Here is a 15,259-nt window from a genome sequence, read left to right as displayed (position 1 = left end):
TCCCGAAAGTATGATGCAGCTCCAACATAGAGCCGAGAAATATATCAAGGTGGAGGAGATTATGAAGAAGACAACTATGAATAATGAACCTACTGGGAATAAGAAGCGGAAGACGGATCAGGAGTACGATGTCAAGGACAAGTATCCACGAATTGGCAAAAACTCTGACTCCTCTTCAAAGAAGAATCAGCAACCAAGGTTCACTGAATATGCGAGGTTGAATGCTCAAAGGAGCCAAATCCTTATGGAAATTGAAAAGGACAAAGACTTCAAATGGCCGAAGCCACTAAGGGGAGACCCCGAGAAGAGAGACAAAAGTCGATACTACAGGTTTCACAAACATGTTGGTCATGATACAGACGATTGTAGGCAACTAAAGGATGAGATTGAGTATCTGATCTGAAGGGAAAAGTTCAGATGTTTCACCAAGGGTGAAGAGATCGGAGGCCAGAAGAGAGATAATGATCGAAGAGATGACGATCGAAGGGGTAACAACCCGCAGCCCCGAGGGTCAGTAATCAATATGATCTCAAGAGGACCTACAGTAGCTGGTACTACAAGGAACTCCCGAAAAGCTTATACAAGAGAAGTAATGAGCATAGTTGGAGAACCATCTAAGCATTATAAGTCAGAGATAATGCTTGAATTTGGTGACCCAGGCCCTGAAGTTTGGAAATTTCCTCAGGATGATCCTCTGGTTATCACTCCGATTATTAGAAATTATCCTGTTATGAGGGTCCTAGTGGATAATGGAGCTTCCGTGGACATTCTGTTTTACTACATATTCATAAGGATGGGCTACAATGATTCTCAACTAACTCCATCTAACGCACCCATCTACGGGTTTAACCATGTGGAATGCAAAGTCGAAGGAGCAATACAACTTCCCGTAACTATCTGGGAAGAGCCCAGGGAGGCCACACAAATGTTAAACTTTCAGGTTGTTAAGACAGCCTCTACCTACAATGCTATCATGGGTATAACAGGGATCCATGCTTTTAAGGCTGTTCCCTCAACCTACCATATGGTACTGAAGTTCCCAACTAGGAATGGTGTTGGAGAAGCAAGAGTAGATCAGAAAATGGCCCACAGTTGCTATATTGTAGCACTTAGGCCCAATAGAACCGAGGGGCAGGTCCTCCCCATAGAAGACATGGATGTCCGAGAGAATGACGAACTATGAGGGAAGCCAGCCGAGGACTTGGTCCCAATTCCTTTAGACCCCTTAGACCCGGAGAAGGTCACATATATTAGGGCATCTCTAGACAAGCCCTTGAAGGGCCAGATGACTACTTTCCTCCAAGAGAATGGTGATGTGTTTTCTTGGACATGCGTGGGATAGACATGAACCTTATAACTCATAGGTTGAATGTTGACCCAACCCGAAAGGTTGTGAAGCAGAAGAAGAGAACTTAATCCCCTGATAGGCTAAAAGCCATTAAGCAGGAGGTCAAGAAGCTTTTAGAAGATTTATTGAGGAAGTGCAATTCCATGAATGGTTGTCCAACCCCGTAATGGTTAAGAAGGCCAATGGGAAGTGGAAGATGTGCACTGACTTCACTGACTTGAATGATGCTTATCCCAAGGACTGTTACCCCTACTGAAGATTTATACCATGATCGATGCCACTACTGGACTCGAGATGTGAAGCTTTATGGTTGGCTTCAGTGGTTATAATCAGATTAGAATGCATAAGGATGACACCCCTAAGATATCATTTATAACTGACTTTGGTGTATTTTGTAATCTTGTTATGGCTTTTGGACTTAAGAATGCATGAGCTACTTACCAAAGACTTGTAAATAAGATATTTGCCCATCTAATTGGGAAAACCATGGAGGTCTATGTTTATGATATGTTAGTCAAAAGCCTAAGCAAGGCCGATCATATTAGCCACCCCAGAGAGGTATTTGAAGTGTTGAATCACCATAAGATGATGTTAAACCCAACCAAATATGCTTTTGGTGTTGGGTGTGATTCTTAATGAAGCGAAAGTGAATTTAAGGATTTAGAACTTGCCATGCTAGCATAGGTTCATGTATTTGTGATGCATGATGCGTAGGTAATTTTAACCATCTTACTTTCCCTATGTAATCAAGATAGATAACTTGGGATTAAACCGTTATGTTGTCAAATTTTATAGACATATAGGGTCTCAATATAATTGGTGTCTATTCAGCTTCTATCTCTTTTTTGGATGTCTGGTAGTATGGTATTCGTGCAACAAAAGTTGGCGTTTATCAGTTTCGTGTTATCTGATTAGTGTCATCACCATTACATGCAAAGGTTAAGAACGAAAAGGCTATTGAATGAAGTATTTAATGAAGTTAGAATCTCATATTTGTCATATATATTAATTCAATCAATCTTATTCCCTTAGTTATAATTGTTAGTTTAATTATTAGTTATAAAAAATCTCAATTTGTTATCGTCTTAGCATTGAATAATAACCATACATTGTTGCTTAAGTGCATAAATTAATTAGTTAGCCAAGCCAGCCTTTGTGGGAACGAATCTGATTTACATCTTATACTACTTGCGAACTCGTATACTTGCGTGTATTATTAGCGCATGTTTAGCGACTAACAAGTTTTTGGCACCGCTGCCAGGGACTGCAGTATTAATTTTTAGTTTATGTGTTTTCTATCAGTGGTCGTTAAAGTTCATTGACTCGGACCTTGTTACTTATTCGTTTCCTTGTCTTATTTTAGGTACTCTAGCGAAGGTGTATGCATACGCGTTTGAGTACTCGTAAGAGAACACTAGATAAAGCCGAGGAAGAAGCTGTAGTGGTTCGAAGGGAAGTTATTGAGGACGAAGAGAAAGTAGTAGAAGAAGAAGAAGAAGAGTAAGTCGAGGAACCAGCTTTAGTAGTGATGGGAGATCAAGAAAAATTCCTAAGGCTTTGAAGGACTATTCTCAGCCTAAGATCAATGCTATTTAGTCAAGCATCATTAGACCAGCCATCTCGGCTAACACTTTTGAGATCAAGTCGAGCATGATTCAGATGATACAGAACTCAGTTCAGTTTGGGGGTTCTCCTACAGAAGACCCCAACATGCACATCAAGAATTTTATCGAGATCTGCGACATTTTCAAGTTCAATGGGGTGACTGAAGATGCTATCAAGCTACGACTCTTCACATTCTCTCTGAGGGATAAGGCTAAGTGCTGGTTACATTCTCTACCAGTAAGGTCTATCACCACTTGGAAAGATCTTGCTTAAAAGTTTCTCATTAAATTCTTCCCCATGGCGAAGAATGCTGCAATCAGGAATGCTCTTACTCAGTTTGCTCAGCAAACTGGAGAATTTCTGTGTGAGGCTTGGGATCGATATAAGGAGATGCTAAGGAAGTTCCCACACCATGACATGCCTGATTGAATGATTATTAATTGTTTCTACAATGGATTGGGTGCTACTTCTAGACCCATGCTCGATGCGGCATCAGGAGGAGTCTTGTGGGCTAAGAGCTACGATGAAGCTTATGAATTGATTGAACTGATGGCTGCTAATGAGTACCAGAATCCTTCTCAGAGAATGACTCAGGGAAAAGTTGCCGGAATTCTGGAGTTGGATACAGCAAATGCTATAGTTGCCCAACTTAAGGCTTTGACGATGAAGATGGACACTTTGGCTAATTATGAAGTTAATCAAATCGCTAGTGTCTGTGAGCTTTGTGTTGGTGCCCATGAGACTGATCAGTGCACAATTTCTAGTGAATCAGCTCAGTTCATGAGCAACTTTCAGCATTCGCAGCAACCTGTGCCAGCCACTTATCATCCTAACAACCGGAATCATCCTAATTTCAGTTGGGGCAACGCTCAGAATATGGTCCAACAGCCATATCAGTAGTATCCAACTAAGCAGTACAACCCTTAGTTTTCAGCAATCGCAATATGCACCAAGACAGCAACTTCAGCTGCAACAAGCTAATGAAAAGTCTGAATTAGAAGAGATGAAGCTTATGTGCAAGAGTCAAGCTATTTCTATCAAGACCTTGGAAAATCAAATTGGGAAAATTGCCAATGTCTTGCTAAATCGTCAGCCTGGTACACTACCTAGTGATACTAAAGTGCCAGGAAAGAGGGAAGCTAAGGAGGAGATAAAGGCAATCACCTTGAGGTCTGGAAAGGTTACGAATCTTGAACAAACTCAAGTGTTGACTGAAGAAGCTGGGGTTGAGAAAGAAGAAGAGCAGCAGGAAGTAGAAGTGGAAGCAAGGAAGACTACTGTTGAGCACACTCCTCATGAGGGTAATATAGGGGAGAAACAGATCTATCCTCCACCGCCTTTTCCTAAGCGGCTGCAGAAGAAATAGCTGGGCAAGCAATTTGAGAAGTTTCTGAAGGTGTTCAAGAAACTTCATATCAACATACCTTTCGCTGAGGCTCTTAAGCAGATGCCTAGTTACGCAAAGTTTATAAAAGGTATTCTCTCTCGGAAAGTGAAGCTAGATGATTTAGAGACAGTCGCTCTCACGGAGGAATGCAGTGTTGTGCTGCAACAGAAGTTACCTCCGAAGCTTAAGGACCCAGGAAGCTTCACTATTTCGTGTACTATTGGAAAAGTGTCTTTTGAAAGATGCTTATGTGACTTGGGAGCTAGCATCAATCTGATGCCTTTGTCAATCTTCAAGAAGTTGGACTTACCTGATCCAAAAGCAACTTATATGACTTTACAATTGGCCGACCGTTCTATTACATATCCGCGAGGTGTTGTGGAGGATGTCTTGGTCAAGGTTGATAAACTCATCTTCCCTGCTGACTTCGTCATTCTTGATTTCGAGGAGGATGAGAAGATTCCCATAATTTTGGGAAGACCTTTCTTGGCGACTGACCGAACCTTGATAGATGTGCAGAAGGGTGAACACACAATGTGAGTGCTGGATCAGGATATAACTTTTAATGTGTTCAATGCTATGAAATTTCCTACGGAAAATGAGGAGTGCTTAAAGGTGGAGTTGGTCGATTCTGTGGTTACTTCAGAACTTGATCAATTGCTAAGGTCCAATGCCTTAGAAAAAGCCTTGTTGGGGAATTCAGATAGTGAAGATGACAAAGGTGAAGAACAATTACAATATTTGAATGCTTCTTCTTGGAAGAGGAAGATTGATATGCCTTTTGAATCTCTTAGAATGGAGCAATTGAACAAACCTCCTAAACGCCTAAAGCCATCTATTGAGGAAGCTCCCACTCTTAAGCTTAAGCTTTTACCTGAGCATTTGAGGTATGCGTTTTTAGGTGATGCATCTACTTTGCCCTTTATTATTGCATCTGACCTTTCAGGTAGTGATGAGAAAAAGCTTCTGAGGATTCTGAGAGAGTTCAAATCGGCAATTGGTTGGACTATAGCAGATATCAAGGTAATCAGCCCTTCTTATTGCATGCATAAAATTCTGCTAGAGAAAGGTAGCAAGCCTACGGTCGAGCAGCAAAGAAAACTTAATCCGATCATGAAGGAAGTAGTGAAGAAGGAAATTCTTAAGTGGCTAGATGTAGGGATCATCTATCTTATTTCTAACAGTTCATGGGGTGAGCCCAGTTCAATGTGCACCAAAGAAAGGTGGAATTACTGTGGTAGCCAATAAGAAGAATGAGCTTATTTTTACAAGAACAGTCACGGGGTGGAGAGTTTGCATGGACTACAGGAATCTAAACAAGGCCACTAAGAAGGATCACTTCCCTTTGCCCTTCATTGACCAGGTGCTTGATAGATTGGCTGGTCACGAGTATAACTATCTTCTGGATGGCTATTCGGGTTACAATAAGATTTGTATCACTCCTGAAGATCAAGAGAAGACTACCTTCACTTGTCCATTTGGTACTTTCTCCTTTAGACGAGTTTCTTTTGGTCTGTGTGGTGCACCAGCCACATTCCAGAGATGTATGATGACCATCTTTTCTGATATGATTGGCCAGAATATGGAGGTATTCATGGATGATTTCTCTGTATTTGGAGATTCTTTTGATGAATGCTTGCAAAATCTTCGACACGTTCTCAAGAGGTGTGTTGAGACCAATCTGGTTCTCAATTGGGAGAAAAATCACTTTATGGTGTGACAGGGCATTATTCTCGGGCACAAGGTTTCTAGTAAGGGTCTTGAGGTGGACAAAGCCAAGGTGGGGGTCATTGAGAATCTTCCTCCTCCTATTTCTGTTAAGGGAATTCGCAGTTTTCTCAGCCATGCAGGTTTCTAGAGGCGTTTCATCAAGGATTTCTGTAAGATTTCGAAGCCGTTGTGCAGTTTGCTAGAGAAATATGTCCCTTTCAAGTTTGATGACGAGTGCCTTGCAGCTTTTGAAACATTGAAGAAGAATTTAATCATGGCACCGGTCATAACTGCACCTGATTGGAATGAACCTTTTGAGATGATGTGCGATGCAACTGACTATGCAGTTGGAGCAGTTCTTGGACAGAGAAAGAACAACATATTTGATGTGGTCTATTACGCTAGAAATACCCTAAATGGTGCTCAACTGAATTATACTAATACAGAGAAAGAACTTTTGGCTATTGTCTATGGTTTTGAGAAATTTCGATCTTATCTACTTGGGACTAAGGTGACAGTTTTCACTGATCACACTGTAATTCGCTATCTCGTCTCAAAGAAGGACTCGAAGCCTAGATTGATTAGATGGGTTCTTTATCTTCAAGAATTTGAACTAGAGATCAAGGACAGAATGGGGACTGAAAATTAAGTCATTGATCATCTCTTGCGTTTAAAGAACCCTGAGGCTACTTCATTGGATAAACATTGATAAATGAGTATTTTCCCGACGAGTAGCTGTTTGGAGTGCAAGAAGAAGAAATGTGGTTTGCAGACATTGTGAACTACCTTATGAGTAATATCATGCCTCCCGACTTCTATTATGCTCAAAGGAAGAAGTTTCTACATGAAGTGAAGTGGTATATGTGGGATGAGCCGTTTCTTTTCGATAAGGAGCTGACCAAATCATAAGGAGATGTACTTCTTACAGCGAAACGGGGGGGATCTTGCGAGATTTCTACTCAACGGCTTATGGAGGACATTATAGTGGAGAAAAGGCATCAGCTCATATTCTGCAAGCAGGTTTCTTTTGGCCAACCTTGTTTAAAGATGTTCACCAGTTTGTTTTGAAATGTGATCGATGTCAACGTGTGGGTAATATGTCTAAGAGGGATGAGATGCCTCTTAATGTGCTTCTCGAGGTTGAGGTCTTCGATGTTTGGGGAATTGACTTTATGGGGCTATTTGTCTCATCTTGTAACAATCAGTACATCTTGTTGGCGGTTGATTATGTGTCAAAATGGGTTAAATTTAAGGTGTTGCCAATGAACGATGCGAAAGTGGTGCTTAATTTTCTTCACAAGCAGATATTCACAAGGTTTGGAACTCCAAGAGTCATAATTAGTGATGAGGGGCCGCATTTTTGTAATCGCAAGTTTACTGTTATGATGAAAAGGTATAATGTGAATCATCGTATTGCTACGACTTATCATCCTCGGACAAATGGTCAAGTTGAGGTGTCTAACAGAGAGATCAAGCGCATTTTAGAGAAAGTTGTGTGTCCGTCGAGAAAAGATTGGTCTTTAAAGCTTGATGAAGCTGTTTGGGTGTATAGAACAGCATATAAGACTCCATTGGGAATGTCGTCGTTTCAGTTGGTTTATGGTAAAGGGTGTCATTTGCCTGTGGAGCTCGAGCATAAGTCATATTGAGCTTTGAAGAAATTGAATCTTGATTTGGATGCAGCTGGAAAGAAGAGGATGCTTCTATTGAATGAGCTCGACGAGTTTCGACTTCAAGCTTATGAGAACAACAAAATGTACAAGGAGAAAGTCAAGAGGTGGTATGATCGGGGTCTAGTCCTCAAATCATTTGTTTCGGGGCAACAAGTTCTTTTGTTCAACTCTCGTCTCCGTCTTTTTCCTGGAAAGTTGAAGTCAAGGTGGTCAGGGCCCTTCATAATCAAAATTGTGTTTCCACATGGAGCGGTGGAAATTTTTGAAAGTGATCCAGGCCAAGCATTCAAGGTAAATGGTCAGAGGTTGAAGCACTACTATGGTGACACGGCAAACCGTGAAGTGGTTAGTGCCGTTCTATTGTCCATTTGAGCTCAAGGTTCTACGTCGAGCTAGCGACGTAAAAGAAGCACTTTTTGGTAGGTAACCCAAGTTTGTTGTACATTAGTAGGTAGAGGAAGCAAGAAGAAAGGAGAAAAACACAAAAAAATTAGAAAAAGAAAAAAAATCAGGGCCAACTTCAGTAGCCCAGCACGCCTGCGCTGATCTAGCGCGCGGCCACGCCGGTTTTCCAGAAGGTGAGCGTGCCCGCGCTGTCCAAGCGTGCGGTCGTGCCGGGTCCCTGTTCGAAAAAAAATAAAAATAACAGTTTTTAAGGGAATTTCGGGATTTTAACCACAAAATCAATTTCAACCCGAATTTTACTCTTCCACGTCCCAAATTTCTCTCTCCAAATCAAACCCATTATTCCCACGATTCCCATAATCAATTCTCACTTTTATTCCATATCTAATTCTCATCTCACCACCTATAAATACACACACTTATACACAAACTTCTCCACAACTTCACAAATTCTCAAACACAAATATCTCTCAAACACGTAGTTTTTATTCTCTCTTATTCAAATCCAATGGCACCCAAGATGCAAATAACACAAGTAGGCAGCAACACCACGGATTCTTCATCTGCGGGTGGTGTGAGGCCAAGGTTTTCTACTCCTGAGGCTGAAGAGGAGTACACGAGGCTTCTCTCGAAGCCTATTGCTAAGGAGCGAGGTTTTCTGTCATCAGGGAAGGATAGTAAGTTGTTGGAGATGATTCTTGAGACAGGCTGGGTTCCTTTTTGTGAGGCTCCCGCTGCTGTGCCCATGAGTGTTGTGCGGGAGTTTTATGCTAACGCTAATACGAAGAAGAATGGCTTTACGGTGGTTAGGGGGATGACTGTAGAATACAGTGCTGATGCCATTAGGAGGGTGATTGAGCAGCCCGCGGGGAAGCCCGGTCAGGATACGTGGAACGATAAGACTCCCGAGGACTTCAACTTGGATCTGATTATTGTAACTCTGTGTATGCCTAACACTCACTGGAAGTTCAAGATGGGCACTATTGATTACTCCATGTTCCATGCATCGTGTATGAACAGGTTTGCACGGGCGTGGAACTCGTTTATTTGTGCTAACATCATGCCATCTTCGCATGTGCATGAGATTACTGTGGAGCGTGCTCGTCTGCTGTGGGGTATTCTTCAGGGTGATTACATTGATTTGGGGATGGTGATTTATCAGGGGATTTTGAGGTTCTTGAGAGGAGGTACTACAGGTGCTATACCTTATGCGTCCATTATGACAAAGCTGTGCGTGGCAGTTGGTGTTCATTGGCCCGCACATGAGCAGTTGCAGCTTCCCAGTGCTCCTATCGACAGTTCTACGCTGTTGAGCATACAGGAGTAGTATGGAGGGAAGCCCGATCCTAAGGAGCTTGGTTATTCATATGCTCATTTTCCAGGTGGTGTACCCATGGATCAGGCTACTGTGGGAGGTTCTTTGCAGGCCCGTAGAGCAGCTTGGAGAGCTCAGTTAGGAGAGGAGGCTGGTTCATTGCAGCAGCAGCAGAAGGAGGAGGCTGGAGCAGATGTTGGAGCTGGTTTGAGTTCGACACAGTATAAGCGTCTAGCGAGGAGGATGGATGTGATACACGACATCCATAGTCGATTTGCACATGATCTCACCCAGACACTTGAAACAACGTTTAGAGCCATCGGTGTTGACATCCAGTGGCCAGTATTTGGTGAGGATTACGTGTATCCGCCTCCTGACACACCTAATACTCCACCCGTTGAGGGTGATGATTCTGGTTCGCAATAGGTATCCCTGATTCCTTACTATTACCTTCACTGAGGACAGTGAATATTTTAAGTTTGGGGGTAGTAGTTGAAGGAATATGTTTGTGTGAGTCACATTTAGTTTGCATATTCATGATAGTTTAGTGCATATATTTGCATATTTTTCCATGTAGTTTTTTTTTATTTTTTGGTAGTTTTATGATAATTTGTTCATGTAGTTGCATGCATGTGCATAATAACATGATCCCATAGATGATTTTTCCGATTAATCTGTGATATTGATGCTAGTGTAGTGATGTCGTGTTTAGTGATGTTAAGTCTTATTGAATTAATTTGCATGCTAGAAATAATTATATTTCACTAAGTCTTATAGGTTGCTAGAGTGCTAGATCATGGTCATGGTTTATTTGTTTGTTGAGGTTTAATCGTTTATTTATATTTAGAATTTAGGATATTCTCTTAATAATAAATTAGCATGGAGATTTAAAAAATTGGAGAAAATTGGATTTCATTGCTAGTTGTGTGGCTAGGTATCAAATGGCTAGTAGTCGGCTCATAGGTATATGAGTAGTCTAGGGTTGAGTGAGATGGAGCGAAATACACTCGTTCAGAAATTTGAAAAAAAGAAAGAAAAAAAAGAAGAAAAAAGAAGGTGTTATGTATAATTGATCACGAGTGGGCTCTTTAGTACTCGAGTTATTAAGTTCTTAGGGGACTTTGTGCGTAGTGACCTAAGGCTTTTATAGTTTGGGATCCGCTAACCTAATGCTCGCTACATGAATACTATTGTATAAGTATTTTGTGGACCTCACTCATTGCACGATCAAATAAGCATACTTGTGTGTTTTGTTGTGAATAAAAGCGTGAATCCATGTTAAAATCCGATATAAAAATTGAAGTGTTATAAGTTATTTGATTCTAGATTTTATTCTATTTATAAACTTGCGATTGCTTTGATAGGTAGTGAGTCATGATTGTTGATCTAGCTGCGATAGTATATCTGTAAGCAGTTGCACACACACACGTCTTTGGTTTGTAGATTGATTTGTGAGGTTTGGTTGATCTTTATGCGAATAACTGCATTTGCTGAAGTGTTGCTTGTTGATTGGTTTAGTTATTCTATGGGGATCATTGCATTCATTTAGTTGTATTCATGCATTTGTATTTCTTGTTTTTTTAGTCTGATTATGCTTGAGGACAAGCATCGATTCAAGTTTGGGGGTATGTTGAGTGGCATTTATGACACTTTATAATGCTCTATTAAGCTTTGAATTGGTGTATTTGTACTCAAGTTACTGGTGTTTTAACGTATTTTCTAGTGTTTTTGCATTTCAGGCATTAATTTGAGAATCCGGTGAATTAACATTATTTTGATGCTAATATGGTGTTAGGATGGTGTCCAAGGAATAAAGCTCGCGAAGACCTGCTCAAATCTGCAAGGAAAAGAAGAAATCAAAGTTTTGGCAGAAGCCCAGCGCGCCCGTGCTAATCAAGCGCGCGCCCGCGCCCAAACTGCAGAGAGCCAGCGCGCCCGCGCTGATCAAGCGCGCGGCCGCGCCGTGTCGGGATAGCAGAATCCTGTTTCTACTTGGCTTTTGAGAGAAAGACTTCTACAATGTATGGGGCTGCTATATAAACAACTTTAGGTCATTTTTTATAATATATCAAGTCAGAGACATATTAGAGCTAAGGAGAAGACGGCAAGAGACCTATAGCACAATTCAATAAAGGCGAAGATGATCTAGTTTATTCTTGTGAATCTTTGTTTTGAGTTGTAATCTTGGATGCTTGTTTCTTGTTTTGTTGAACCTATACTCTTGTGTTAACTTTGTTTGATTATTCGTTATAAAGACTACGTTTATTATACCAAGCTTTCATCGAAACCCACGTTGATGATGAGTTCGATTATGGGCTAATCGTTATCGTGGGGTTCTAGCGGATTTATTTATGGATTTCTTTAGTTAATTTGTTTTGATGCCTTAGTGTGTGGTGATTGTATGATAACCTAGTATTGGTTGCGCTTATTTGTCTTATGAGCGTCGCGAACTTATAAGATAGTGTGTTAATTCTTAATGAAGCGAAAGTAAATTTAAGGATTTAGAACTTTTAATGCTAGCATAGGTTCATGTATTTGTTATGCATGATGCGTAGGTAATTTTAACCATCTTACTTTCCCTATGTAATCAAGATAGATAACTTGTGCTTAAACCATTATGTTGTCAAATTCTATAAATATATAGGGTCTCAATATAATTGGTGTCTATTCATCTTCTATCTCTTTTGTGGATGTCTGGTAGTATGGTATTCGTGCAACGAAAGTTGGCGTTTATCAGTTTCGTGTTATCTGATTAGTGTCATCACCATTACATGCTAAGGTTAAGAACGAAAAGACTATTGAATGAAGTATTTAATGAAGTTAGAATCCCATGTTTGTCATATATATTAATTCAATCAATCTTATTCCCTTAGTTATAATTGTTAGTTTAATTCTTATTTATAAACAACCTCAATTTGTTATTGTCTTAGCATTGAATAATAACCATAAATTGTTGCTTAAGTGTATAAATTAATTACTTAGCCCATCCAGTCTCTGTGGGAACGAATCTGATTTACATCTTATACTACTTGTGAACTCGTATACTTGCGTGTATTATTAGCGCGTATTTAGCGACTAACAAGTATATATGTTAAACAATTGCACACACACACGTTTTTGGCTTGTGAGTCGATTTGTGGGATTTGATTGAACTTTGTGCGAATAATTGCATTTATTTGAGATGTTGCTCATTGGTTGGTTAATTTATTCTGAGGGGATCGATTGCATTATCATTTAGTTGCATTCACGTAGTTGCATTCATGCATTTTTGTTTTGTTCTTTGAGTTTGTTTATGCTTGAGGACAAGCATCGATTCAAGTTTGGGGGTGTGATAAGTGGAATTTATATCCACTTATAATACTTCGTAAAGGCTCGAATTGGTGTTTTGTACTCAAGTTGTTTGTGTTTTTTATGTGTTTTCGTAGTGTTTTATATTTCAGGGCATATTCGAAAGAATGAATGGATATTGCATATTTTATGTTTAAAAAAGTGTTAGGATGGAACCTCGGTCGATTGCGCACAAGAAACCAGCACGAGAAGGTCAAGAAAGCAGAAAAATTCAGATTTTCCTGAAGGTCAGGGCGCCCACGCTAGTCTTGGGAGCGGCCGCGCCCATTTGTCAGAAACTTAGGGCGGCCACGCTGGATATTGAGGGCGGCCACGCTAGGTCGAATTTCAGGAATCCTGTTTCTATTATAAGATTGATTTGCTGGACTCCTGATCTGTTGGGCTGGTATTTAAAGACTTTTAAAAGACGTTTTTCACAGAGAAGAGAAATGAGAGAGCAGCAAGAAGACCTAATAGCATAATATATACAACGAATGAGAAGAAGATCTTGTTTTTACTTGTGATTCTTTGCTTAAGTTATAATCTTGGATGCTTGTTTTCTTTGTTGTTTGAACCTTATACTCTTGTTAACATACTTTGTTAATATTATTCAGTTTTTTATACATAGTTTATCTTAGTTATTTACAATGCTTTCATTGGAACCCATGGTGACGATAAGTTCGGTTATGAACTAATCGTTATCGTGGGGTTCTAACGGATTTAGTTATGGATTTCTATAGTTAATTATTTTGATACCTAAGTGTGTGGTGATTGTATGATATCCTAGTATTGGTTGTGCGTATTCGTTTTATGTGCATCTTGAACATAGAAGATAGTTTGTTAATCTCTATTGAAGCGACAGTGAATATAAAGATTTAGAACTTGCCATGCTAGCATAGGTTCATGTATTAATTATGCATTATTCGTAGGTAATTTTAACCATCTTACTTGCCCTATTTAATCACGATAGATAACTTGTTCATTAAACCTTTATGTTGGAAAATTCTATAGACATATTGGGTCTCAACATAATTGGTGTTTATTCAGCTTCTATCTCTTTTGTGGATGTCTGGTAGTAGGGTATTCGTACAACGAAAGTTGGTGTTTACTAGTTTCGTGTTATCTGATTAGTTGTCATCACCATTGCATGCTAAGGTTAAGAAAAATGACTTTGAATAAAGTATTTAATGAAGTTAGAATCCCATGTTTGTCTCATATAGTTAATTAAATTACTTTTATTCTTAGTTAATTGCATGTTAGTTTAATCTTAGTTATAAACATAAAAAAACTTGTTATTGTCTTAGCATTGAGCGATAGCCATACCATTGTTGCATATGCGCATAATCTTTAGTTAACTAAAAAGAGTCTCTATGGGAACGAATCTGATTTATATCTTATACTACTTGCGAACACGTATACTTGCGTGTAATTTTAGTGTGTGTTTTCGCCCTAACAACCATATGAGGAACATGGGCTTTGTGTTGTATTACAACCCAACCGGGCCGATTCAAAGGAGAAGACTTCATCATGAAAATACTACGAAACATCATCATACTTAAGGGGATACCTAATTCATGACATCTCACTATGAACAGAATGATGAAAGACCACCCATTAGGGTAAAGCTGGCAAGGATGAATCTTGAGTTCAGCTAGAAGCCTCAGAATGAAAGGGTGCAGGGGAAATCGTAGTCGGGATTTAAGGGCCGCCTTGAACACAAATATCCTTTGGTGGAAGAGGTTACAAGCCCTCTCACTTTGCTTAACTTTACGAATCTTTAAGCAGTCGGTCCAGGAGTAAGTCGACTTAATCTCCTTGACATCCCTCTCACGGAGCATACTTCTATGATGAAACGCATTGAAATGGACGGTACTAGGGTACTCATCCGCCCTCTCGTCTAACATACTCTTCAGGCTATTTGAACAATGGTTAATTAAGAAGGGGGAGACAAGAGCTATACCTTGGAGGGAACGGAGAGTGGCCCTCTTGTGCAGAGCTTACTTCTGGGAAAAAAAGGACTTGCTAGGACCGTGTCCGCTAGACATTCTTGAAGAGCTTGAAGAAAGATAAAATCTTGAGAGAATTTAAGAATTTGACAAGTTGAGAAATCAAAATATGAATGAAAATGAGCACTTCTCATCTTCTTTTATAGGAAAAAGGTCACCTGCTACATCAGGTCGTATGTCTGGCTGGTTCTCGCTAGCGGGTACCTCACTAAAAGAACACCGGAAATGGTGGAGGAGAATGATCAAAAGGCAAGAAAGGACGACATATTAAACAAAAAAAGCGATACAGGACATCGCTTATCGTATCAGTCCTCCGAAAAAGCCTGGCTGAACCTAAATACAAGTAATTAGTCTTATCTAAGGGACGATTATGTTAATCATCATGATTAACAAAACATGTAAATATTAAGACAAGATTAGCTTTTCAACTGAACTAACGAGTATGAGAAAGGAATGTTCTCGCTTTGACGGATCAGGCTACCC

At 40.0% G+C, this 15,259-nt stretch overlaps 1 protein-coding gene and 1 non-coding gene across 2 annotated transcripts; one reads left to right on the top strand and one right to left on the bottom strand.

The window, feature by feature from the left end:
- Nucleotides 1-523: 523 nt before the first annotated feature.
- On the top strand, nucleotides 524-1,183 carry LOC141705527 (uncharacterized). The gene has a single exon (XM_074508471.1). It carries the CDS (start codon nucleotides 524-526, stop codon nucleotides 1,181-1,183), a length of 660 nt encoding a protein of 219 aa, XP_074364572.1.
- Nucleotides 1,184-3,265: 2,082 nt separating this feature from the next.
- On the bottom strand, nucleotides 3,266-3,372 carry LOC141681595 (small nucleolar RNA R71). The gene has a single exon (XR_012559028.1). It is a non-coding gene; the product is annotated as a small nucleolar RNA R71 (small nucleolar RNA).
- Nucleotides 3,373-15,259: the final 11,887 nt, after the last annotated feature.

This window comes from Apium graveolens, chromosome 1 (genome assembly GCF_009905375.1).
Source record: "Apium graveolens cultivar Ventura chromosome 1, ASM990537v1, whole genome shotgun sequence".
Taxonomy (NCBI): domain Eukaryota; kingdom Viridiplantae; phylum Streptophyta; class Magnoliopsida; order Apiales; family Apiaceae; genus Apium; species Apium graveolens.
This window is presented reverse-complemented; position numbering and strand designations above follow the sequence as displayed.